The sequence below is a fragment of the Pristiophorus japonicus genome, chromosome 1 (genome assembly GCF_044704955.1).
Source record: "Pristiophorus japonicus isolate sPriJap1 chromosome 1, sPriJap1.hap1, whole genome shotgun sequence".
Lineage (NCBI taxonomy): Eukaryota > Metazoa > Chordata > Chondrichthyes > Pristiophoridae > Pristiophorus > Pristiophorus japonicus.
In genome coordinates, this window is record NC_091977.1 from 68,942,403 (window position 1) to 68,969,297 (window position 26,895).

Below are 26,895 nucleotides of genomic sequence, written 5' to 3' on the forward strand. Positions count from 1 at the left end.
TTACTGGCTTGCCAATGCTAGACTGGCCAGCTCCCACTATCTTCAGCTTGTATTCAATGTCAACTCCAGGTTTAAGATTTACTTTCAGTGATCAATCCCCATGACATCTCTTCTTTTTAATGTCATATGACTCAGAGGTGTGACGCCCTCCAAGCACAAAAAAAGGCATATGATTATTGTCTGACTATCAGTGTTCCCTGTAATTATTTTTGGCGCTGCGCGGGTCATTCAAAATACTGTGCATGTGGTTTTTGCATTGAAAATCCGGATGTGCGGGTTCCCTGAAGCACAGCACAGCCGTGCACCTTAAAGGGAACATTGCTGACTACTATTGACGAGAATGCCCCAGTCCAATAAAATTCTTCAAGCGCAGCGAGAACTCCAGCTCACTCGCCCCCCCACCCCCCCGCAAAAAAGGAAATCTGGTTTAGGCAGTAAGGGAAGACTGCATTTATATCATCATCAGGGCATCTCAAAATAGTTTACAACCAATCAATTATTTTTGAAGTGCAGTCACTGTAGGTGAAAATGGCAACCAATTTGCACACAGCAAGATTTCATGAAAAGTAAATGAAATGAATGGCTAGGGTGATGTTGGTTGAGGGAGGAATGTTGGCCGGGACACACACACACTGAAGCAGTCCCAGAAAGATGCAGCCGACTGAGCAGCATTCCTCACTTAATTGGGAAAGTTGCCATCATCCTCTGGGACTCTGTCTCTTTCAACATTAACTTCCAAGTCGTTTGACCTCAGATCAACCTTTAATGACTAAGGTATCCAACTGATGCAGATGGTTTTAGCACAGACTTCAGCACATTCATTAGTGTTAATAATTAGTGTGTTATTATTCGTGTTTAAATGATGCTGCCTTTGTGGATCTAATGCTTATGAAACAAATCCTCTGTTTCTCCTCTCCAGAGTGCAGATATTGTGGTGTCCCATGGGATGAATACCGACTCTGCAGTACTTCTTATTGCTGTCAGCTTGTTTTGTCCTGTGTTCACTGTCGAGAAAAGGGCCTTGTAGCCTGTTGTGGCACGTGCCAAGAGAAAGGAAAGGCAACATCTGAAACTCAGTCGGGGCGCCCAAGGAAAGAGGAATGTGAATGTACTGAAACACGGGTGCGAATCCCTGTCATGCTTCCACATTAGAAAATGTATTCAAGCTATCCAAAGTTTTTAAACCCTGACAAAGATGAAAGCAGATTTTAAAGAAAACAGGGACTTGCATTTATACAGCAACTTTCACAACCTGAGGACTTCCCAAAATACTTAACAGCTAATTAAGTACTTTTGAAATATAACTACTGTTGTAATGTAGGAAACACAGCAGCCAATTTGCACACAGCAAGGTCCCACGTGCAGTAATGAGATAAATGACCAGATAATCTGTTTTAAAGATCTCTTTTTAGGTTTATCACATCAAACAGATTGATTTTAATGTAATTCTTTTTAATAGTGCTTATTTAAAATTTATGAATTGATTTATTGTGTTGTAGATTTTTATCAGCATACTCCTTAGAATTTAAATTGATAGCAATCATGTATTAATTAGATCAATTGAATTAAGTTACAATCAATAAATTATCAATTCTGAATTGTGTTGATACACTCATTCTATTTGAGGTATACTGAGGTATTTGGACCAAATCAAAATGAGGTTTTTACCTGCAGTAAATTTCTAAACTAGGAATCGTTTTACAAAACTGCACTGTGGTGAATTGAGGCTTCGGTCCTGACCATTTTAACTGTCCAAAAGCCCAAAGCTAATCTGGTCACTATTGATTTGACATTCCACATGGCTTGGTTCCAAATATCTAATCACATTTCCCACCAAAAAATCAACAGATGGCCCTGCATCAAGTTTTTCATGAATTATATTTCACTGCAGCCCAAATTGACAGGCAACATCCGGTTCACCCTCGAAAGGATTCCTCCCTTTTTGCTGTCTTACCACCGTCAACTGGGAGCGTTTTGCCTGTAGAACCTCTCTTTGTAATGTCTAAGTTCTCAACCCTCCCCTTTTCCGCTTGACTTGGAGACCAATATAGAGTATCTTGAAAAATCTAATTGCCAGTCATCAGAAGCCTGTAATTTAACAACTTGTATTTATATAGTGCCTTTAATGTAGTAAAACATCCCCCCAAGGTGCTTCACAGGAGCATTATCAAACAAAATTTGATACCGAGCCACCTAAGGAGATATTAGAGAAGATGACCTAAAGCTTGGTCAAAGAGAGAGGTTTTAAAGAAGGAAAGAGAGAGAGGTTTAAGGAGGGAATTCCAGAGCTCGGTGCATTGGCAACTGAAGGTAAGGCCACTAATGGTGGAGTGATTATAATCGGTGATGCTCAAGATGCCAGAATTAGAGGAGCGCAGATATCTCGGAGGGTTGTGGGTCTAGTGGAGATTATAGAAATAGGGAGGGACAAGACCATGGAGGGATTTGAAAACGTGGATGAGAATTTTGAAATCGAGGCGTTGCTTAACCGGAAGCCAATGTAGGTCAGCGAGCACAGGGGTGATGGGTGAGCGGGACTTGATACGAGTTAAGACACGGGCAGCCGAGTTTTGGATCATGTCTAGTTTAGGTAGGGTAGAATGTGGGACGCCAGCCATGAGTGCATTGGAATAGTCAAGTCTAGAGGTAACAAAGTCATGGATGAGGGTTTGAGCAGTGGATGAACTGAGGCAAGGGCGGAGACGGGCGATGTTACAGAGGTGGAAATAGGCGGTCTTAGTTATGCTGGGGATATGTGGTCGAAAGCTCATTTCAGGGTCAAATATGCCGCCAAGGTTGCGAACAATGGTTCAGCCTCGGACAGAAGTTGGGGAGAGGGATGGAGACGGTGGCTAGGGAACGGAGTTTGTGGCGGGGACTGAAAACAATAGCTTCAGTCTTCCCAATATTTAATTGGAGAAAATTTCTGCTCATCCAGAATTGGATGTTGGACAAGCAGTCTGACAATTTAGAGACCATGGAGGTGTCGAGAGAAGTGGCAGTGAGGTAGAGCTGGGTGTGTTCAGCGTACATGTGGAAACTGGTGCTGTGTTTTCGGATGATGTGTCCAAGGGGCAACATGTAGATGAGAAATAAGAGGGGGCCAAGGATAGATTCTTGGTGGACACCAAAGGTAATGATGCGGAAGCGGGAAGAGTAGCCATTGCAGGTGATTCTCTGACTACAAATAGATAGAAAGACTTGCATTTATATAGCGCCTTTCACGACCACCGGACATCTCAAAGCACTTTACAGTGCAGTCCCACGCAGCTGGATGACAGTGGAGAGGTGTTCTAGAAAGATAGAGTGGTCAACCATATCAAAGGCTGCAGACCAGTCAAGAAGGACGAGGAGGAATAGTTTATCAGTCACAAAGGATGTCATTTGTGACAGGCGTTTCGGTACTGTGGCAGGCGCAGAAACCGGATTGGAGGGATTCAAACATTGAGTAGCGAGAAAGATGGGCATGGATTTGGGAGCGACAACACGTTTAAGGACTTTGGAGAGTAAAGGGAGGTTGGAAATGGGGCGGTAGTTTGCAAGGACGGAGGGGTCAAGGGTTTTTTTGAGGAGAGGGTGTTACAGCGGAAAGATTTTCTCCTAGGGCAACGGCACCTGTAGCAATGTTAGAACTAAATATGTAACTAATATTAAATGTGTGTGTAAAATGTATAAAGATGGCTGCCCGTGATTTAGCAAAGCTTCAAAGGATTTCTGCTAGCTGAAAGAGACTGCATTCCTGGAAACTGATGACTGTTGTTTCTCACGTGCAGGAATAACAAGCAAGCTTTGCCGATGTCTCTCATCAGCCAGGCCTCAGACAAGATGTTCTGGTTCATGTTAGGACAATACGACTCTGTAACAGGACTAAGATAAGGAGACTGCCCAAAGACAGCACCCAAGGACAGTAAAATAAGGGGGGTCCCAGACACAAACTTCCATTAACAAATCCATGCTGACTGTCCTTGATCAATCCCTCATAATTTTTTCCAATAATTTGCCCATCACCAAGGTTGTAATTACTCGGTCTTTCCTTTTTAAACAATGGTACAACGTTAGCAGTAGTCTGGCACCATGCCTGTCGCCAGAGAGAATTTGAAAAATTTTGGACAGTGCCTGGGATACATTTCATTTGTGTCTATTTATCTACTTTCAAAGATGCTAAACCCTTTAATAATTCCTCCCTCACTATGTTTATCTCGTGTATCCGTGCCAACAGCGTCTCTCCGCCATACTTTAGTGCCTCAGCAGGATTCCATCCGTTCCCGTAGCCTTGTTGTCCTTGAACTGTCTTATGGCTTTTCCTACCTCGTGCGGCGTTGGGGTCTCACTGAGATGGTGTTGGGTCGCATGCTGCGGGATGGAGTTGAGAACACTCGAGTCAAAGGCAGAGTCTCGATTGAGGAGATCTTCGACGTGCTCCTTCCAGTGGGCCCTGACTGCCTCAGTGTCCTTGATGAGTGTTTCCCTGTTCTTGGCCAGCAGTGGGGTGGGGTCTTGGGAATTTGGACCATGGGTGGCCTTGACTGTGATGAAGAATCCTCACACATCATGGCTGTGGGCCAGTTGTTGTATCTCCTGTGCTTTCTCCATCCACCACCTGTTCTTTAGATGCCGGGTTTTTGTTGGACCTCAACCTTGAGCCACCTGTAATGTTGCTTTGCTGCTCCCGAGTTGGGTTGTTGCTTAAGGCTCAGAAATGCACTATGCTTGCGATCTATTAGTTCTTGAATCTCCTGATCATTCTCATCAAACCAGTCCTGGTATTTTCTGGTTGAATGACCAAGCGTCTCTTTGCAGGCACTGGTTATGGAGACCTGGAGGGCAGACCAAGCACTGTGGGCATTCTGCGTCTCAGGGTCATCAGGCATGCTAGATTAGCTGTGAGGCGCTGGTTGTATAGGGCTCTCTTAACTGGGTCTTTAAGTGCCCCGGCATTGACTTTTTTGCGGCACTGCTTCTGCTGTCCCCTCATCTGGAGGGAGGAGAGTATGCCGGGAGTTCTCAGAGATGCAGTGATCATGACCATCTTTAAAAAGGGGGTCAAGTCCTACTGCGGCAACTACAGAGGAATCTCCCTGCTATCAGCCACTGGGAAAGTTGTCGCTAGAGTCTTCCTCAACCGTCTTCTCCCTATGACCGAGCTCCTCCCGGAGTCACAGTGCAGATTTCGTCTCCTATGGGGCACAACGGACATGATCTTTGCAGCGTGACAGCTGCAGGAAAAATGCAGGGAGCAGCACCAGCCGTTATACATGGCCACCTTCGACCTTACAAAGACCTTTGACACTCAACCATGAGGGTCTATGGAGCGTCCTTCTGCGGGTTCGGATGTCCCCAAAAATGTCATCAACATCCTCCGCCTGCTCCACGACGACATGCAGGCCGTGATCCTTACCTGCAGGCCGTGATCCTTACCAACAGATCCATTACAGACCCAATCCACGGCCGGACCGGGGTCAAACAGGGCTGCGTCATCGCCCCAACCCTCTTCTCAATCTTCCTCGCTGCCATGCTCCACCTCACAGTCAACAAGCTCCCCGCTCGAGTGGAGCTAAACTACAGAACCAGTGGGAAGCTGTTCAACCTTCGCCGTCTCCAGGCCAGGTCTAAGACCACCCAACCTCCATCGTTGAGCTACAGTACGTGGACGATGCCTGCGTCTGCGCACATTCAGAGGCTGAACTCCAGGACATAGTCGACGTATTTATTGAGGCGTACGAAAGTATAGGCCTTACGCTAAACATCCGTAAGACAAAGGTCCTCCATCAGCCTGTCCTCACCGCCCAGCACTGCCCCCCAGTCATCAAGATCCACGGCGAGGCCCTGGACAAAGTAAACCATTTCCCATATCTCGGGAGCCTTTTATCAACAAAAGCAGACATTGATGAGGAGATTCAACACCACCTCCAATGTGCCAGCGCAGCCTTCGGCCGCCTGAGGAAAAGAGTGTTCGCAGACCAGGCCCTGCTGAAATCTACCACCAAGCTCATGGTCTACAGGACTGTAGCAATACCCACCCTCCTGTATGGCTCAGAGACATGGACCATATACAGTAGACACCTCAAGTCGTTGGAGAAATACCACCAATGATGCCTCTGCAAGATCCTACAAATCCCCTGGAAGGACAGACGCACCAACGTTAGTGTCCTCGACCAGTCCAATAACCCCAGCATTGAAGCACTGTCCACACTTGATCAACTCTGCTGGCCAGGCCACATTGTCCACATACCAGACACAAGACTCCCAAAGCAAGCGCTCTACTCGGAACTCCTACATTGCAAACGAGCCAAAGGTGGACAGAGGAAACGTTATAAGGACACCCTCAAAGCCTCCCTGATAAAGTGCAACATCCCCATCGACACCTGGGAGTCTCTGGCCCAAGACTGCCCTAAGTGGAGGAAGTGCATCGGGGAGGGCGCTGAGCGCCTTGAGTCTCATCGCTGAGTGCATGCAGAAAACAAGCGCAGGCAGCGGAAAGAACATGCGGCAAACGAGTCCCACCCTCCCTTACCCTCAACAACTGTCAGTCCCACCTCTGGCAGGGACTGTGGCTCTCGTATTGGACTGTTCAGCCACCTAAGGACTCATTCTAAGAGTAGGAGCAAGTCTTCCTCGATTCCAAGAGATTGCCTATGATGATGATGATGTTTATCTCATCAAATATTTCACACTCTTCCTCCTTAACTACAATGTCTGCATTCCCTCTCCTGTGAAGACAGATGCAAAGTCTTCATTAAGAACCATGCCCAGATCTTCCACCTCCACACACACATTACCTTTATGATCTCTTTTCAGCCCTACTCTTTCCTTAGTTATCGTCTTGCTCCTGATGTATTTATAAAACATCTTTATGTTTTTCTTGATTTTACTTGGCAATATGTTTTCATGCCCTCTCTTTGCTTTCCTAATTTTCTTTTAATTTCACCCCTGCACTTTCTATATCCCTCGATTTTCTGCAGTATTGAGCTCTCAGTATTCCGACAAACTTCCCTTTTTTTACCTTCTCCGACTCTTTATGCCCTTTGACATCCAGAGGGCTGTAGATTTGAGCGTCTGACCCTTTTACTTTGTAGGAACATATTTTCTCTGAATTCTCACTAACTCCTCCTTGAATGCCTCCCACTGCTCTGACACTGATTTACCTGCAAGTAGCTGTTTTTAGTCCCCTTTTGTTAAATCACAAATAAAAACAAAAAATGCTGGAAATCTCAGCAGGTCAGGCAGCATCTGTGGAGAGAGAAACATAGTTAACGGGCGTGAAATCCCAGCCTCGGCGGGTTTGTACGGAGTGTATACGGACCAGGTGAGGCCTTGCAAAAGCTGGTTTTCAGCATGCAATGTGCATGCGCCCAAAAGTGGCTTTTCCGATCTGTCAAGTTTTCGCTTGACAGAACCTCCATATCTCCGCACAATGACGTTCGTGTGGGTGAGATTGGGCTATTTGCCCATCTCTTGCCCAGCAAATGTCCTTGAAGCTTTTATGCCTGGTAAAAGCAGGGGCATAGCCTACTTTTACCATCATAAGCATTTTAAAACACACTAAAAATGTGTTTAAATTTAATTTTTGAGTTTAAAACTCTGTTCATTAAGGTAAGTTTATTTTAAACCCTATTAAAATACACAAAAAAAATCCAAAAACATTTTTTTTTTCTAAAACATTTAATTAACTTTAATTTCAATTAATTTTAAATATGCGATGTGTTATTTTTCAATTTATGTTGTGTTTGGATGTTTTAGCGCATTATTCTCCGAATAATGGGAACTCCGAATTTAAAGCTCAGGGTCACCCTTCCGAACTGAATGGAGGTGTTCTGCAAAGTGGTCACCCAATCTGCGTTTGGTCTCCCCAATGTAGAGGAGACCACATAATAAGCAGCGAATACAGTTTATTAAATTGAAAGTACAACAAGTAAATCGCGGTTTCACCTGGAAGGAGTCTTTGGGCCCTGGACAGTGGGAAGGGAAGAGATAAAAGGGCAGGTGTTGCATCTCCTGTGCTTTCACGGTAAGGGGCCGTGGGAAGGGGAGGGGGCGCTGGGGTTGACTGCAAAATGGACCAGGGTGTCACGGAGGGAGTGGTCCCTTCAGAATGCTGAGAGAGGGGAGGGAAAGATGTGATTGGTGGTGGGATCACGCTGGAGGTGGCGCAAATAGAAACATAGAAAATAGGTGCAGGAGTAGGCCATTCGGCCCTTCGAGCCTGCACCACCAATCAATAAGATCATAGCTGATCATTCCTTCAGTACCCCTTTCCTGCTTTATCTCCATTACCCCTTTATCCGTAAAGGCCATATCTAACTCCCTCTTGAATATATCCAATGAACAGGCATCAACAACTCTCTGCGGTAGGGAATTCCACAGGTTAACAACTCTCTGAGTGAAGAAGTTTCTCCTCAACTCAGTCCTAAATGGCCTACCCCTTATCCCAAGACTATGTCCCCTGGTTCTGGACTTCCCCAACATTGGGAACATTCTTCCTGCATCTAACCTGTCCAGTCCCGTCAGAATTTTATATGTTTCTATGAGATCCCCTCTCATCCTTCTAAACTCCAATGTATAAAGGCCCAGTTGATCCAGTCTCTCCTCATATATCAGTCCAGCCATCCCGGGAATCAGTCTGGTGAACCTTCGCTGCACTCCCTCAATAGCAAGAACGTCCTTCCTTAGATTAGGAGACCAAAACTGAACACAATATTCCAGGTGAGACCTCACCAAGGCCCTGTACAACTGCAGTAAGACCTCTCTGCTCCTATACTCAAATTCCCTTGCTATGAAGGCCAACATACCATTTGCCTTCTTCACCGCCTGCTGTACCTGTATGCCAACTTTCAATGACTGATGAACCATGACACCCAGGTCTCATTGGACCTCCCCTTTTCCTAATCTGCCGCCATTCAGATAATATTCTATCTTCACGTTTTTGCCCCCAAAGTGGATAACCTCACATTTATCCACATTATACTGCATCTGCCATGCACTTGCCCACTCACCGAACCTGTCCAAGTCACCCTGCAGCCTCTTAGCGTCACCTTCACAGCTCACACCGCCACCCAGTTTAGTGTTATCTGCAAACTTGGAGATATTACATTCATCTAAATCATTGATGTATATGTAAAGAGCTGGGGTCCTAGCACTAAGCCCTGCGGCACTCCACTAGTCACTGCCTGCCATTCTGAAAAGGACCCGTTTATCCCAACTCTCTGCTTCCTGTCTGCCAACCAGTTCTCTATCCATGTCAGTATATTACCCCCAATACCATGTGCTTTGAATTTGCACACCAATCTCTTGTGTGGGACCTTGTCAAAAGCCTTTTGAAAGTCCAAATACACCACATCCACTGGTTCTCCCTTGTCCACTCTACTACTTACATCCTCAAAAAATTCCAGATTTGTCAAGCATGATTTCCCCTTCATAAATCCATGCTGACTTGGACCTATCATGTCACCTCTTTCCAAATGCGCTGCTATGACATCCTTAATAATTGATTCCATCATTTTACCCACTACAGATGCCAGGCTGACTGGTCTATAATTCCCTGTTTTCTCTCTCCCTCCCTTTTTAAAAATTGGTGTTACATTAGCTACTCTCCAGTCCATAGGAACTGATCCAGAGTCAATAGACTGTTGGAAAATAATCACCAATGCATCCACTCTTTCTAGGGCCATTTCCTTAAGTACTCTGGGATGCAGACTATCAGGCCCCGGGGATTTATCGGCCTTCAGTCCCATCAATTTCCCTAACACAATTTCCCACCTAATAAAGATATCCTTCAGTTCCTCCTTTTCATTAGACCCTCAGTCCCCTAGTATTGCCGGAAGGTTATTTGTGTCTTCTTTCATGAAGACAGAACCAAAATGGCGGAGAATAATCCGTTTAACGTGGAGGCTTGTGGGGTGAAAGGTGAGGACAAGGGAAACCCTGTCTTGGTTCTGAGAGGGAGGGGAAGCGGTGAGAGCAGAGGTGCAGGAAATAGAACGGACACGATCGAGGGCCATGTTAACCACGGCGGAGGGGAATCCTCAGTTGAGGAAAAAGGAAGACATGTCAGGGGCACTAGTGTGGGAGGTGGCGTCATCAGAACAGATGCAACGGAGACGGAGAAACTGAGAAAATGGAATGGAGTCCTTATAGGCTGCAGGGTGGGAAGAAGTGTAGTCCAGGTAGCTGTGGGAGTCAGTGGGCTCATAGTGAATGTTTGTTAATCGTCTATTCCCAGAAATGGAGAGAGAAGTCGTGGAAGGGAAGGGAAGAGGGAGATGGACCATGTGAAGGTGAGGGACGAGTGGAAATTGGATGCAAAGTAAATGAAATGTTGTAATTTAGGGGGGAGAGCAGAAAACGTCACCGATACAGTCATCAATGTACCAGAAAAAGAGGGGACCCGAGTAGGACTGGAACAAAGAATGTTCCACATATCCCACAAAAAGGCAGACATAGCCAGGACCCATGTGGTTCCCATAGCAACACCTTTAATTTGGAGGAAGTGAGTGGAGTTAAAGAAGAAGTTGTTCAATGTAAGAACAAGTCTAGTCAGGCGGAGGAGGGTGGTGACAGATGGGGACTGGTTGGGCCTCTGCTCGAGGAAGAAGCGGAGCGCCCTCAGGCCATCCTAGTGGGGGATGGAAGTGTAGAGGGATTGGACGTCCATAGTGAAAAGTTTGTTAAATCGCATCTCAATTTAGTAAAATTGGCTCTTCCCCAATTGAGAACTTTTACTCCTGGTATTTGTCCTTTTCCATAACTATGCTAAATCTACCACCACTGATACCCCTTCCAGCTGCCCAACTTCACTTCCCAAGTCTAGAACACTTTTGATGGGCTTGCTACGTATTGGCAAGTTCTCCTGAATGCATTTTAAGAATTCTGCACCCTTTAGAGTCCAAGAGGCGGGAGTACGTGGTGTCGGAGCGGCCTATAAAGCCCAGGTGCGTGGAGAGGTGGCAGCAGTCCGAGAGACGGGAGTGCGTGGTGTTGGAGTGGCCTATAAAGGCCCAGGTGCGTGGAGAGGCGGCGGCAGTCCGAGAGGCGGGAGTGCGTGGTGTCGGAGCGGCCTATAAAGGCCCAGGTGAGTGGAGAGGCGGCGGCAGTCCGAGAGGCGGGAGTGCGTGGTGTTGGAGCGGCCTATAAAGGCCCAGGTGCATGGAGAGGCGGCGGCAGTCCGAGAGGCGGGAGTGCGTGGTGTTGGAGCGGCCTATAAAGGCCCAGGTGCGTGGGGAGGCGTGGCCGGTGCAGCTGCAGCAGGGAGAGAAGGCAAAAAAGTAGAAAGAAATCAAAAGGTTGACGTCACAGCCAAGCAGGTAAGTGATTGGCTGGTGATTGGTGAGTAGCTTTTCTTTTTCTTATCAGTAAGTAACCGTTTAACATTGTTGTTGCCAATTTAAGTGTATCTAAGGGTTAAGTCATGGCAGGAGAGCTCGGTCACGTGATATGCTCCTCCTGTGCCATGTGGAAGCTCAGGGACACTTCCGGTGTTCCTGACGACGACATCTGCGGGAAGTGTATCCGCCTCCAACTCCTGACGGACCGCGTTGCGGATTTGGAGCTGAGGGTGGATTCAATCTGGAGCATCCACGATGCTGAGAATGACGTGAGTAGCACGTGTAGCGAGTTGGTCTTACCACAGGTGAAGGATCCACAGCCAGCTAGGGAATGAAAGACCAACAGGAAGAGCAGTGCACGGAAGGTAGTGCAGAGGTCCCCTGCGGTCATCCCCCTGGAAAACAGATACACTGCTTTGAGTACTGTTGAGGGGGATGACTCATCAGGGGAGGGCAGCAGCAGCCAAGTTCATGGCACCGTGGCTGGCTCTGTTGCACAGGAGGGCAGGAAAAACAGAGGGAGAGTGATAGTGATAGGGGATACAAAAAAGGGAGAACAGCCAGTTGTCGTGGTGCACATTGGTACCAACGACATAGGTAAAAAAAGGGATGAGGTCCTACGAGACAAATTTAAGGAGCTAGGAGCTAAATTAAAAAGTAGGACCTCAAAAGTAGTAATCTCGGGATTGCTACCAGTGCCATGTGCTAGTCAGAGTAGGAATCGCAGGATAGCTCAGATGAATACGTGGCTTGAGCAGTGGTGCAGCAGGGAGGGATTCAAATTCCTGGGGCATTGGAACAGGTTCTGGGGGAGGTGGGATCAGTACAAACCGGACGGTCTGCACCTGGGCAGGACTGGAACCAATGTCCTAGGGGGAGTGTTTGTTAGTGCTGTTGGGGAGGAGTTAAACTAATATGGCAGTGGGATGGGAACCAATGCAGGGAGACAGAGGGAAACAAAAAGGAGACAAAAGCAAAAGACAGAAAGGAGATGAGTAAAAGTGGAGGGCAGAAAAACCCAATGCAAAAAACAAAAAGGGCCACTGAATATAAAGGGGCTGCAGGAGGGGTCAAAACTAGAAATCATGGTTTAAAAACTAGGATTAAAACACTCTACCTAAACGCACGCAGCATTCGAAATAAAGTAAATGAATTGACGGCACAAATCATTACAAATGGGTATGATTTGGTGGCCATTACAGAAACATGGTTGCAGGGTGGCCAAGACTGGGAATTAAACATACAGGGGTATCTGACGATTCGGAAAGATAGACAAGAAGGAAAAGGAGGTGGGGTAGCTCTGTTAATAAAGGATGATATCAGGGCAGTTGTGAGAGAAGAATGAACAAAATGTTGAATCATTGTGGGTGGAGATTAGAGATAGTAAGGGGAAAAAGTCACTGGTGGGCGTAGTTTATAGGCCCCCAAATAATAACTTCACGGTGGGGCGGACAATAATCAAGGGAATAATGGTGGCATGTGAAAAAGGAACGACAGTAATCATGGGGGATTTTAACCTACATATCGATTGGTCAAATCAAATCGCACGGGGTAGCCTGGAGGAGGAATTCATAGAATGCATACGGGATTGTTTCTTCGAACAGTATGTTACAAAACCTACAAGGGAGCAAGCTATGTTAGATCTGGTCCTGTGTAATGAGACAGGAATAATAAACGATCTCCAAGTAAAAGATCCTCTCGGAATGAGTAATCACAGTATGGTTGAATTTGTAATACAGATTGAAGGTGAGGAAGTTGTGTCAGAAACGAGCGTACTATGCTTAAACAAAGGGGACTACAGTGGGATGAGGGCAGAGTTGGCTAAAGTAGACTGAAAACACAGACTAAACGGTAGCACAATTGAGGAACAGTGGAGCACTTTTAAGGAGCTCTTTCATAGTGTGCAACAAAAATATATTCCAGTGAAAAAGGGTGGTAAGAGAAGGGATAACCAGCCGTGGATAAACAAGGAAATAAAGGAGAGTATAAGGTGGCCAAGGTTAGTGGGAAACTAGAAGATTGGGAAAATTTTAAACAACAGCAAAGAATGACGAAGGAAGCAATAAAGAAAAGAAAGATAGATTACGAAAGTAAATTTGCGCAAAACATAAAAACAGATAGTAAAAGCTTTTACAGATATATAAAATGGAAAAGAGTGACTAAAGTAAATGTTGGTCCCTGAGAAGATGAGAAGGGGGATTTAATAATGGGAAATGTGGAAATGGCTGAGACCTTAAACAATTATTTTGCTTCAGTTTTCACAGTGGAAGACACAAAAACCATGCCAAAAATTGCTGGTCACAGGAATGTGGGAAGGGAGGACCTTGAGACAATCACTATCATTAGGGGGGTAGTGCTGGACAGGCTAATGGGACTCCAGGTAGACAAGTCCCCTGGTCCTGATGAAATGCATCCCAGGGTATTAAAAGAGATGGCGGAAGTTATAGCAGATGCATTCGTTATAATCTACCAAAATTCTCTGGACTCTGGGGAGGTACCAGCGGATTGGAAAGCAGCTAATGTAACGCCTCTGTTTAAAAAAGGGGGCAGACAAAAGGCAGGTAACTATATACCGGTTAGTTTAACATCTGTAGTGGGCAAAATGCTTGAAACTTTTAAGGAAGAAATAGCGGGACATCTAGATAGGAATAGTGCAATCAAGCAGACGCAACATGGATTCATGAAGGGGAAATCATGTTTAACTAATTTACTGGAATTCTTTGAGGATATAACGAGCATGGAGGATAGAGGTGTACCGATGGATGTGATGTATTTAGATTTCCAAAAGGCATTCGATAAGGTGCCACACAAAAGGTTACTGCAGAAGATAGAGGTACGCGGAGTCAGAGGAAATGTATTAGCATGGATAGAGAATTGGCTGGCTAACAGAAAGCAGAGAGTCGGGATAAATGGGTCCTTTTCGGGGTGGAAATCGGTGGTTAGTGGTGTGCCACAGGGATCGGTGCTGGGACCACAACTGTTTACAATATACATAGATGACCTGGAAGAGGGGACAGAGTGTAGTGTAACAAAATTTGCAGATGACACAAAGATTAGTGGGAAAGCGGGTTGTGTAGAGGACACAGAGAGGCCGCAAAGAGATTTGGATAGGTTAAGCGAATGGGCTAAGGTTTGGCAGATGGAATACAATGTCGGAAAGTGTGAGGTCATCCACCTTGGGAAAAAAAACAGTAAAAGGGAATATTATTTGAATGGGGAGAAATTACAACATGCTGAGGTGCAGAGGGACCTGGGAGTCCTTGTGCATGAATCCCAAAAAGTTAGTTTGCAGGTGCAGCAGGTAATCAGGAAGGCGAATGGAATGTTGGCCTTCATTGCGAGCGGGATGGAGTACAAAAGCAGGGAGGTCCTGCTGCAACTGTATAGGGTATTGGTAAGGCCGGACCTGGAGTACTGCGTGCAGTTTTGGTCACCTTACTTAAGGAAGGATATACTGGCTTTGGAGGAGGTACAGAGACGATTCACTAGGCTGATTCCAGAGATGAGGGGGTTACCTTTTGATGATAGATTGAGTAGACTAGGTCTTTACTCGTTGCAGTTCAGAAGGATGAGGGGTGATCTGATGGAAACATTTAAAATAATGAAAGGGATAGACAAGATAGAGGCGGAGAGGTTGTTTCCACTGGTTGGGGAGACAAGAACTAGAGGGCACAGCCTCAAAATACGGGGGAATCGAGTTGAGAAGGAATTTTTTCTCCCAGAGGGTTGTGAATCTGTGGAATTCTCTGCCCAAGGAAGCAGTTGAGGCTAGCTCATTGAATGTATTCAAGTCACAGATAGATAGATTTTTAACCAATAAGGGAATTAAGGGTTACGGGGAGCGGGCGGGTAAGTGGTGCTGAGTCCACGGACAGATCAGCCATGATCTTATTGAATGGCGGAGCAGGCTCGAGGAGCTAGATGGCCTACTCCTGTTCCTAATTCTTATGTTCTTATATTTTATACCTTTTACACAGATTCTATCCCAGTTAATGTTAGGGTAGTTGAAATCCCCTATTACTACTGCCCTATTGTTTTTACATTGCTCAGAATGTGCCTGCATATTTGCTCTTCTATCTTCCTCTGACCATTTGGGGGTATATAGTACAGTCCCATCAGTGTGATTATCCTTTTTTTGTTTTTTAGTTCAACCCGTATAACCTCATTTGATAATCCTTTTAACATATCATCCCTCCTCACAGGTTTTAATCAAGGACAGAGGCAGGGAAATGGGGATAGTCTGTGATAAGGTGGATAGTTAGATGACAACAGGATGATGGTGCAAGCAAAAGGAGATGTTAATGGGACAAGTAAAGAAACAAAAATGGATCAAGGAAGGCAAATGGCATATTGGCTTTATTGCAAGGGGGTTGGAGTACAAGAGTAAGGAAGTCCTGCTACAGTTGTACAGGGCTTTGGTGAGACCACACCTGGAGTACTCTGCAGATTTGGTCTCCTTATCTGAGGCAGGATATACTTGCCTTAGTAACGGTGCAACAAAGCTTTACTAGATGGATTCCTGGGATGAGGGGGTTATCCTATGAGGAGAGATTGAGTAGATTGGGCCTGTTCAGAAGAATGAGAGGTGATCTCATTGAAACATACACGATTCTGAAGGGGATTGACAGGGTAGATGCTAAGAGGTTGTTTCCCCTGACTGGAGAGTCTAGAACTCGGGGGCATAGTCTCAGGATAAGGGGTCAGCCATTTACGACTGAGATGAGGAACTTCTTCACTGAGGGTTGCGAATATTTGGAATTCTGTACACAAAGAGCTGTGGAAGCTGAATCGTTGAATATATTCAAAGTTGAGATAGATTATTGGACTCTAGGGGAAATCAAGGGATATGGAGATCGGGCAGGGAAGTGGAGTTGAGGTTGAAGATCAGCCATGATCTTATTGAATGGCGGAGCAGGCTCAAGGGGCTGTATGGCCTACTCTTGCTCATAATTCTTATGTTTTAGAGGATGTGTAAATGGCAACAGCAGAATGATCATCAACAGTTGCCATCTGAAAAAATGGGGGCAGAGGTTATGGTCTGAAATTATTGAACTCAATGTTGAGTCCAGAAGGCTGTAAAGTGTCTAATTGAAAAATGAGGTGCTGTTCCTCAAGCTTACGTTGAGCTTCATTGGAACCGTACAGGAGGCTGAGGAGAGAGGTCAGAGTGGAAGTAAGGTGGAGAATTAAAATGACAGGAATGGGAGAGAGCACTTATAGGAAGCGGGGTGGATGTGTAGTCAAGGTAACTGTGGAAGTCAGTGAGCTTTTCGTGGATATTGGGCGATAGCCTATCCCCAGAAATGGAAACAGAGAAGTTAAGGAAAGTAATGGGAAGAATTGGTGATGGACCACTTGAAGGCGAGGGATTATTCCAGAACTGTCACTTTTGGGGGGGAAAGAAGAAAAATAGTGTGGGGTTATCAAAATTACTTTTGCTTCCTTGAAGTTAGAACTATCAAAATCCCTTTATCACAAATGGAACCAATTTGGATAATCCTACCTCTGGAAGAGATCACTGAATAATGGAGTCCATTGATGAGAACGAACCCTCGTTGTGGTGTCGAGAACGAGGGGCCGTGGATACAAGATTTCAAATGAAGGGCAGGAGAAACAACCCATATTCAAGAGATAGAAATGGCCCTTACGGCTAAAGGGATCAAGGGGTATGGAGAGAAAGCAGGAAAGGGCTACTGAGGTGAATGATCAGCCATGATCTTATTGAATGGTGGTGCAGGCTCGAAGAGCCGAATGGCCTACTCCTGCACCTATTTTCTATGTTTCTAACCCCACAGAGAGTTGAGGCTGTGGAATTCACTTCCAGTGTTAGTGGTGGAGGGAGAAACTATGGTCCTGAATTTCTGTGCATCGTAGCTTTGTTGGAAGTGCAACAGAAACCTTGTTTATGCGACAAAGTTACAGTGTCACAGCATAGAAAGCCCTGGAAATCCAAGGCCTATGTCAACATTCAAGATTCAATTGGAAAGATGGAGGAAAGAAAAGGTGTTTAAAGGGATATGGGAAGAGAGTGAGTAAATGTGATGAGGACTATTTGCTCACATGAAGGGTAAATGGCAACCGGGACATTTAGGCTGAATGGCCTATTTCTGTGTTGTAACTTCTATGTATGACACAAAAGTCTGCAACTTTATCATCTGCCCAATAGGCACACTAGATGGTTGCAATAGTAATACTTCACCTGAACGGGATAAATCTATTAAAACAAAATACTGCATTTCCAGATCTTAGTAGCTAATCAGATCTTATCTGACTGCAGGACAGGCCTGTTGAGATTTACATCTGCTTTGGACTGGAGCATAAAGTGTTTGTGGTCCAAACAACCACCAGCATCAGATTTGTGACATACCTCTCCTTGTATTCAACAACACAAGTTGTATCATGTTGTCATACCACCCAATATATATATTTAAAAATCTATTGTTCTCCCCCATCACTTATTTATTAAGTGGCAGTTATCCCCCCCCCCCCCGAAGATAACAAAATCTATGTCACGTCCGAGTCAATGTAAAAAGATAATTTTCAAAACCACGTAGAAAGGTACCATTTACAACAATATAGAATATACAATTTAGAAATCAGTTTTAGAAGTTGCTAGGTCCCACTCTACATCAAAAGATCTTGTGTGCAAATTGGCTACTTCATTTCACTGTATTAAAACAATGACTACACTTCAAAAAGTACTTAATTGGCCGTGAAGCACTTTGGGACATCGAAGTCGTGAGAAGGCAAGTTCCTTCTTTCTCTGTTCAACGTGTACTGAATAATGATCCTTAAAATGCATGGACAATATCAAATAAGAAAAGCCGAAGTACACAATGTGGCAAATATCTTCTCACTCAATCTTTTTAATGATTTAGGAAAATTAAGTGGTTGCAAACATAAATGCTTCAAACATTCAATATTCCTCTCTGTTTTTGTATGTTTATACCCCAAGGACCATGGAATAGCCCAGAGGAAGGGGTTTTTATGAGCCACAAGCTGATAGGTTGATTTTGAAAGATTTATGTCCTTTCACTTTCTGCCCACCTAGTTGGTGCCTTTATCTACAGAACAGATCATTTGGGGGGGAAAACTGCGGTTGGAGGCTTCCTTCGTATGAACGCATCCGACCCGAAAAAAATCGACAAAACTACCTGTTGGTCCCGGAGAAATGTACGATTCTGGTCGGAGGCCTTCATTCGCTGCGCAGCATACGGGGATCTATCTTTCACATACGGACATCTATGTTGCAATCACATGGACCTGGACCACCAATCACGAAGTAATATTCTCATTGATGTTACTGGGAACTCTGTTTGTACGAGTTCCCATTACTATCAATGAGAATAACCCCCTAAAACACCGAAACACAGAATAAATTTTAAAAAACACCTCACATATTTAAAATTAATTGAAATTAAATGTAATTAAATGTTTTAGAAGAAAAAAAAGTTGGATTTTTTTAAAATGGGGTTAAAATAAACTTACCTTAATGGACAGGGTTTTTAAATGTAAAAATGAATGATTAAATTACATTTTTCTATGTTTTAAAAGTGTTACGTTGGTAAAAGTAAGTTATGCCGGGTGTAAAAGTTTGAAGGACATTCGCTGGGCATGAGTTGGGCAAATACCCCAATCTCTACCGCATGGATGTCATTCCTGCGGGGATGCATTTGATCGGTCTGAAGAAATTGACAGATCAGAAAAGTCAGTTTTCGGCACATGTGTATCGCACCCCGAGAACCGGCATTTGCGAGGTGTCGCCGGGTCCGTGCGCACTTCGTACGGACCCGGCTAGGCCGCAATATTTGGCCCATTTTGTTTTGAACAAATGTAGATTTCCTCCTTCCTAACCTTGTGGCATTAAGACCATTAAATTGGGATTATGCTCCACCTGTTCCATGTAAAGATAAACAAAATGTCACTACCTTTATTGGACAGTGGTACAACAGGAAGTTTTATTGACTTTGTCAAATCATGTGATGCTACAGAATGCCCAAAATTGTAATGGTTTATTTATCATAAAGTGCAACAAACACATTCTACATTTTTTTTTTAAAACCACAACACTGTAGATTTAAAACCAACCTTTTGATCTGCTTTGGCCAGAGCCTGCTCTGTTAATCACCACAGTTCTGTTTTTGGAACCAGTCTGAAATTTATAAGCAATTCAGTTATTCATTTTCTTTTTCAACAAAAAAATGCCCTGCCTTTAGAACTAAAAATAGTTTCATGGGAAATAAAAGCCTGGTGTCAATGGACTGTTGCACACAGCTCTGTGAATGTGAGCAGTCTAGACTGAGTTTGCCGATTGAATAAGACAATACTTTCATGGATCTTTCAAAAATTTGAACTGGTTTAGGTTTAAAACTAGAACAGGCTCTGCATACTTAAAAATAAAACTCTTGAAAAAGTTACTTAGGATTCTTAAAAATACTTGGTTTTCAGGGCACAATGCAAATACAGCCCAAAAATGAATATAAATAATTTCAAATTATTCTCTGCCCTACATTTTATCTGAGTTCATTTCATCTGCGGTAACATTAAGTATAACCAGAGGCTGTATCTCTTAGTATCTGATATCTCAAAAAAGAGCCAGTGTTTGTATAAATGTCCATGATTTTAAATCTACCTAAGTTAAATATTTGAATAAACGCAAAAACATTCTGGATCCTTTGAATTCCTTTTTCATAAGTAACACAAATTAGTGGAGATGTTGGGTTACACAAAAGCTCCCAAAGTTGGCAGACAGTAGGGTGATGCACACAATTCTCAAGCAGTGCATTACTTCATTCTCTTTTTTTTCCCCACAGTCAATGAATGAACTTTGTGCTCGTGCAAGGACAGGACAGCAGCTTACACAAGGAGGTAATTCTCTGGCATCAAGTCATATAAATAAAAGGATTACCTATGTTTCTACAGTAAATGCTAGAACAGCAGGCTTGTTCATGCACAATATAGCTATAGTTTCACCCAATGATCCATACAGGGATGTACACAACAACTGATGGATGGATTTAGAATTGATGGTTTCAGGCTTCATGGCACATAGGACTAATTGGATTGAAACATATATCTGCACTACACATAGTGCTATTTTTCTATCAGACAAAGCACACCACAATCTGTACAAGCTACTGCAGTAGACATTTGCCAGTGTACTTCCCACTAAGCTTCAATTAGGTACATCGTCCCATCATATAACACTAAGAAAAAAAATTGAGCCACAACAGAGAACTGGGAAGGCACTTTCGGCTGTACATAAAAACCATCAGAGTAGGGCGTGCTCTGTAGCAGCATGAAGTCTTCACAAACAGATTAGACAATCGTCCGGCACCTGGGGAAGATGGGGCCATTGAGGCCCTGAAGTCGGCTTTGCCTTACTAAAATAAATGGATAAACAAATTAGTAATTCTTGATAAAAATTTAAATTACAAATATGTATACTTATGAGAATTAAACTTGCATTACCTTAAGATATATAGCTTTAATTTCTGTACAATGTGTAATCTTCACTCTACTATAATCTATAGCCTTCATTAACTTAGAATGTGTAGCCTTATTAGTCATGTATCCTAACTTTATCACTCCCTTATTATCCTTAACTTTAAGGCGTGACAGTTTTCTACTCATAATTTTCCTAAGTAATGCTGCTATACACCATTCTCTTAAACATCCACTATTCTGTACAACTCTTCTACTATTTGAAGTAAAGTACTTTGTCTACACATAACCGTAGATAATTGTTCCCTCAGCAAACGACCAATGTGAATTATTGCTTGGTAATATATCCCAGTACTGAATGGTCATGGATTTTTCCTACATCACTGACTATTGTCACTTTGATAATGTAGCTGGCTCCTGGTACTGGATATGTAAAGCGTAAGTCACAATTTCCAGAACACACTGAATTAGAGAACACAGTGAAAGTGAAGTAAAATAGTTTCTTTTTCAGTGCCCCGCTGTCTGGGTTTCATAAATTCATAGAATCGCACAGGAGGAGGCCATTTGGCCCATAGAGCCTCTGGTGGCTCTTTGAAAGAACTAGTCCATTAGTCCCACTCCTAACTCATTCCCCATAGCCCTGAAATGTTTTCCTTTTTAAATATTTATCCAATTCTCTTTTGAAAGGGTCTACTGAATCTGCTTCCACCACCCTTCCAGGCAGTGCATTCCAGATCATAACAAGTTGCATAAAAAATAGTCTCCTTATCTCTTCCCTGATTCTTTTGCCAATTATCTTAAATCTGTATCCTCTGGTTATCGACCCACTCACCAGTGGAAATAGATTCTCCACAAATTTTGAACACCTCCCCTTAACCTTCGCTGCTCTAAAGGAGAACATCTCAGCTTCTCTAGTCTCTCCATATAACAGAAGTTCCCCATCCCTGGTATCATTCTAGTAAAGGAGGAGGAGGTAGGAGAGAAATTGGAGGATAAAAATAGATAAAGAGGAGATACTTAAAAGGTTGGCAGTCCTCAAAATAAAAAAGTAACGACGTCCGGGTGGGATGCATCCGAGGATGCTGAGGGAAGTAAGGGTGGAAATTGCAGAAGATCTGGCTACAATCTTCCTTAGATATGGGGGAGGTGCCAGAGGACAGGAGGACTGCAAATGTTGCACCCCTGTTCAAAAAAGGAGGGATAAACCCGGCAACTACAGGCCAGTCAGACTAACGTAGTAGCGGGGAAACTTCTGGAGACTTAAATCCTGGATAAGATTAATTGGCACTTGGAAAAATATGGGTTATAAATGAAAGCCAGCATGGATTTGTTGGAGGAATAGCGTTTGACTAGCTTGATTGAATGCTTTGTTGAAGTAACAGACAGAGTGGAGGAGTGTGTGAAGTGATACATTTCACCCTCAAAGCCTCCCTGATAAAGTGCAACATCCCCACCGATACCTGGGAATCCCTGGCCAAAGACTGCCCTAAATGGAGGAAGTGCATCTGGGAGGGCGCTGAGCGCCTCGAGTCTCATCGCCAAGAGCATGCAGAAAACAAGCGCAGGCAGCTGAAAGAGCGTGCGGCAAACCTGTCCCACCTTCCCTTACCCTCAACGACTGTATGTCCCACCTGTGACAGGGACTGTGGCTCTCGTATTGGACTGTTCAGCCACCTAAGGACTCATGCTAAGAGTGGAAGCAAGTCTTCCTCAATTCCGAGGGACTGCCTATGATGATGATTTGGTAGGAAGAATGAGAGGCAATATAAACTAAATGGTATAATTTTAAAGGGGTTGCAGGAACAGAGAGTCTTGAGGGTGTATGTACACAAATCTCTGAGGATGGCAGGACAAGTGGAGAAGGCTGTTAAAAAGACATACAGATTGTTGGCTTTGCAAATAAAAGCATAGAGTACAAAGGCAAGGAAGTTGATAAAACACTGGTTAGGCCCTAGCTGGAGTAATGTGACCAATTCCAAGCATTGTATGTTAGGAAGGATGTCAAGGCCTTAAAGAGGGTTCAGAAAAGGTTTACTAGAATGGTACCAGGGTTGAAAACTTCAGGACAGGAGAGACTAGAGAAACTGGGCTTGTTCTCCTTAGAGCAGCGAAGGTTCAGGGGAGATTTGATGTAAATGTTCAGAGTAAATGAGGAGAAACTCTTTCCAATGGCAGAAGGGTCAGTAACTAGCAGTGACAAATTTATGGTAATTGGTAAAAGAACCAGAGGTGACATGAGAAAAAAATGTTTATGCAGTGAGTTGTGATGATCTGGAATGCACTGCCTGAAAGGGTGGTGAAAGCAGATTCAAAAACTTTCAAAGGGGAATAGGATAAATACTTGAAGTGGGAAATATTTGCAGGGCTATGGGGAAAGAGGAGAGTGGGACGAATTGGATAGCTCTTTCAAAAGCTGGCACAGGAATGATGGGCCAAATGGCCTCCTTCTATGCTGTATCGTTCTATGATTCTAAACCTCCTCTGCACCGTCTCAAAGGTCTTGACAACATTCCTAAAGTGTGGTGCTCAGAATTGGACACAATATTCCAGCTGAGGCCTAACCAATAATTGAAAAAGGTTTATCATAACTTCCTTGATTTTGTACTCTATATCTCTATTCATAAAGCCAAGAATCCCATATGCTTTTCTAACATTTTGAATGGAGTTGTCTGCCAATTGTGGGGGGGGGGGTGCTCATCGATGAGCTGTTCAGGTCACTGAGTGGGGCCCCGCCGTCACCGAGATGTTCGGGCGGGGCCCCGCCGCCATGGAGGAGTTCCTTGTCTGGCCCGAGGTAGGTGGGATTGGGCAGCCAAGGTAAAGGGGAGGGAGGGGGGCCGGGGTGAAGTTGATTCGCCGAGGCAGGGGGAGTCCGGATATCCAAACATTTTCCGGTTTCCGGACGACCCCACCACGGATTGGCCCGGTGTCTGGATTCTGGAACAGTCTGGATTCCGAAACTCCGGATTTTGGAGGTCGAATCTGTACATCGTTTTACATAGTGTTTTGAAACAGTCTGATTGCATCCAATTTTCTACTGCCAGCATTAGAGCCCGCTTTAAACAGCTAGTTTGTGACTTACTTTGCATTTTATTTTAACTGAAAACCATTCTGCATAAATCACAAAGGAAATTTATATTTATGCTTAAAATGAAATGTTGTACACATCAAGGTGAGGCTTTGTCAGTGTGAGAGAATAGAACATTTTTGCAACCAGTGCCAGTGGTAACTACTCTTGGGTCAGATGTAGCATAGCAACATACTCTCAACATTCTGCAATATTCCTTAGCTGCAACTTCAGAAAAAGAGCCCCAACTGTCCATGCTAGCCATGCTCTCAGCTTTTCGCTATCCAATTATGGGCAGTTTTATGTTTTGGATCTTTTCTTACTAAAGTCACTCGTATATTGATCTTATTGTAAATTAGATTCCAGGTGCCTGACACTTGTGAACCAGCACCTGGTGTTTATGCGGTTAAATCTGGTTTCCATGGGTGGCGGCCGAACACTTGGTCTGCCATCAGTCCACGAAATGGATTTAACAGCTTGACGCTGCAGCTCCCAGAATCTGAATGAAAGGGGCAATATAAAAGGCTGTTCGGACTGGATCGAGTCTGTTCAAACCCATTTCATGTAGGTCCAGTGTAGGATTGAGGCCTTGCTCCCATCAATCTGGACTGGATTGCTGAAGCAGAAAATGGTATCCAGAAATCAGTCGTATCCAGCTCCAGCTAAAAACTATTTTATTCATTCATATTTTCGTAAGATACGGAGAGTGTTTCCTGTGCTATAAAATGTTTTCTAATACATCTGACATCTAACTAAATGTCACAACGTCATCTCTGTTTGAGTGACGTGGAATAGTCTCACTTTGTTCTGTTAGCACTCTAGTCTGTGACCCAGTAACCACTGATTGGTGAACAGGGGCTACACGGTGAGAAATGACATTCATAATCCATAGTGAACGGAATGTGTACCTAATCAGGCATTCTTTCTACTCCACGCATTAGAAAAATGAAACCAAAAATAAAGCAAGCAAAGAGGTTACGTGTAAGCTTTACTTTGAAATGTGGCCTAGACCGATGTGCAGATTGCAGAATGATTGTGGTGATCGCCTCGTGAAAATTTTCAACATGGCGGTAAAGTATGAAAACTACCTCATGGAAGTGATGGAATATCCTTATTATGTTTAAGTGGTTCCAAGGTGCAGATACTTTCTATTAAATTAAATTATACAGCACTATCCACTTTGCTTGCATAACAAAGTGTTAAAAAATGCAGAATTCCATGCCAAAGATGTTTTATTATATGGTAACACAGGATGAATTTTTTGAGACCACACCCTATCAGAGTGTTGCTTGCTGGGGCATAGAGGTGAGGGGCCCGATTAAAATGAGTGACTGGAAACATTGTAACCAGGCACTCTGCCCGATTCTCTTCAAAAATTAACCCAGAAATGAAATCATGTATGAGATGAAAAAGAAAACAGAGAATTTGTTTCGGAAAGGGCACTGTTCTGATTTTGAGAGTAGGCTTTTAAACAGCCTGTGTAAGGCGAGGTGTGTAATTTGAATGCTGTTTATTGTAACATTCTTTCTGCAAATTACTACGTTGAATCTGTGAAGTTGCTTCCATGTGGGCAATTTGCAGCTCATTAAAAAAGGTGACAACATACATTAAAAAACTGTCAACAATTTTTGAGTTGAGAAAAAGGAAGTCTGTCGAGTTATAAGGAAAAAATCTCACTGCATCAGTCACAGAATTGCTAACTAATGCAATCACAAAAAAAATCAATTATAAATTAGGAGAAATTGTCAGCAAGGAAAGCAGGAAAAAAAGCAGTGGAGGAAAAAGGAAGGGAATAAGACTGCACTCAGAGGAAAGGAAAAGTTGGTGCAGATCCAGCAGAAAGGCAGTGTAAAGCACTGCCGATTCAATTAGGGAGGCTACAACCAAAAAAACGATATACTTATATCTCCTCCAGTTCCAAAGCTGAGAATCTAGGCCAAGAACCATCTGCTCTGTTAATGCGAGCTGCAACAAAAATTGGATTGATAAGAACACCTGTAAAATAAGACACTGCAGGGAATCTAAGAAACTGATTAAGAATGCTGAAATGCATGTTTTCTTCCCTTAAAACTTGCAAGTACCAACTGTGTCAGAATGGCATTGCTTCTTTTTGATCAAATTCATCCCCACCCCCCCAAAAAAAAATCAAGATTGTGTTTCTTTTGAAGTTTTCCAGGAACTGACAACTCTTGTATTGTGTGACTGAACTATCATTCCATTCAGTGATAACTTGCATTTAAATATGGCATCAATGTCTCAAAGTGCTTCACAGCTGTGGGGGGAGAGGGGGGGGGGCTCTGACCTGAGCAATAGTAAGAGGGGAGCTAGGGAAGGTAATGGAATCTCAGACTCATTTTGCTCAGGCATTTTTGTTGCCTAGATATTGCCCAGTCTTTAACCCGATTTGTGTCTGATCCCAGCAGGAAAGTAATTTTCTCCAGCTGTAAAGATACTCGTTAAAATGTTTCTCCCCTCCCGCATGTTGCACCCAGCAGACTGACTCAAATTGTCTCCACTCATGATTGATAAATTGCTGGTCATAGTTCTTTGATTGAGTCAATGTCAAAATTAATAGAAGTGGTTTAATAATCTGTGAAAAGATTTATTTCCTGATATTTTCATAAGGTGTGTAGTTTTGGAACTCCTACATATTATGCACTTTTAAAATGTGTTGGACTAGCAGCAATCCTCAGATTCTGTTTCATTCAGGCAGTGCCTACTTCTATTGTTTGATGACATTTTGCCAGTAACCCAATAGACTACATCTAGCTGTTGGACTAAACCATCCCTTTGAAGGTACTAAGACCCACAAATGCACCCAAAACAAAGGAGTTGTTGTAAACATGACGACTCTCTGGGCTGTACCACCATCCAATGCAGTAACTAATAGAGCATTCTTAGAAACATAGAAATCTACAGCACAGAAGGAGACTATTTCGGCTGACAAAGAGCCACACGGCCCTCGGTCAACAGCCCTGAAGGTTACATATAAACCAATGAACAATGGCAGACAGGTAAAGAGCATCCGGCCCAACCAGTCCGCCTCACTGCTGCGGCACCGCT

At 43.8% G+C, this 26,895-nt stretch overlaps 2 protein-coding genes across 4 annotated transcripts in view; one reads left to right on the top strand and one right to left on the bottom strand.

The window, feature by feature from the left end:
- Positions 1 to 1,550, top strand: part of LOC139264376 (thiosulfate sulfurtransferase/rhodanese-like domain-containing protein 2) — a 32,154-nt gene extending 30,604 nt beyond the window's left edge. The window contains exon 9 of the mRNA XM_070880727.1: positions 920 to 1,550. Within this exon, the coding sequence (XP_070736828.1) occupies positions 920 to 1,152 (233 nt within the window). The 3' untranslated portion in view covers positions 1,153 to 1,550. The remainder of the gene's footprint in view (positions 1 to 919) is intronic.
- Positions 1,551 to 19,250: 17,700 nt separating this feature from the next.
- Positions 19,251 to 26,895, bottom strand: part of tmod1 (tropomodulin 1) — a 109,447-nt gene continuing 101,802 nt past the window's right edge. For 2 of the 3 annotated variants that reach the window (XM_070880826.1, XM_070880808.1), the window contains exon 10: positions 19,251 to 20,704. In XM_070880826.1, coding sequence (XP_070736927.1) covers positions 20,640 to 20,704 — 65 coding nt within the window. In that variant the 3' untranslated portion in view covers positions 19,251 to 20,639. Of the gene's footprint in view, positions 20,705 to 25,732; positions 25,798 to 26,895 lie in introns of all 3 variants that reach the window. The other variant, XM_070880816.1, reaches the window with a different exon arrangement.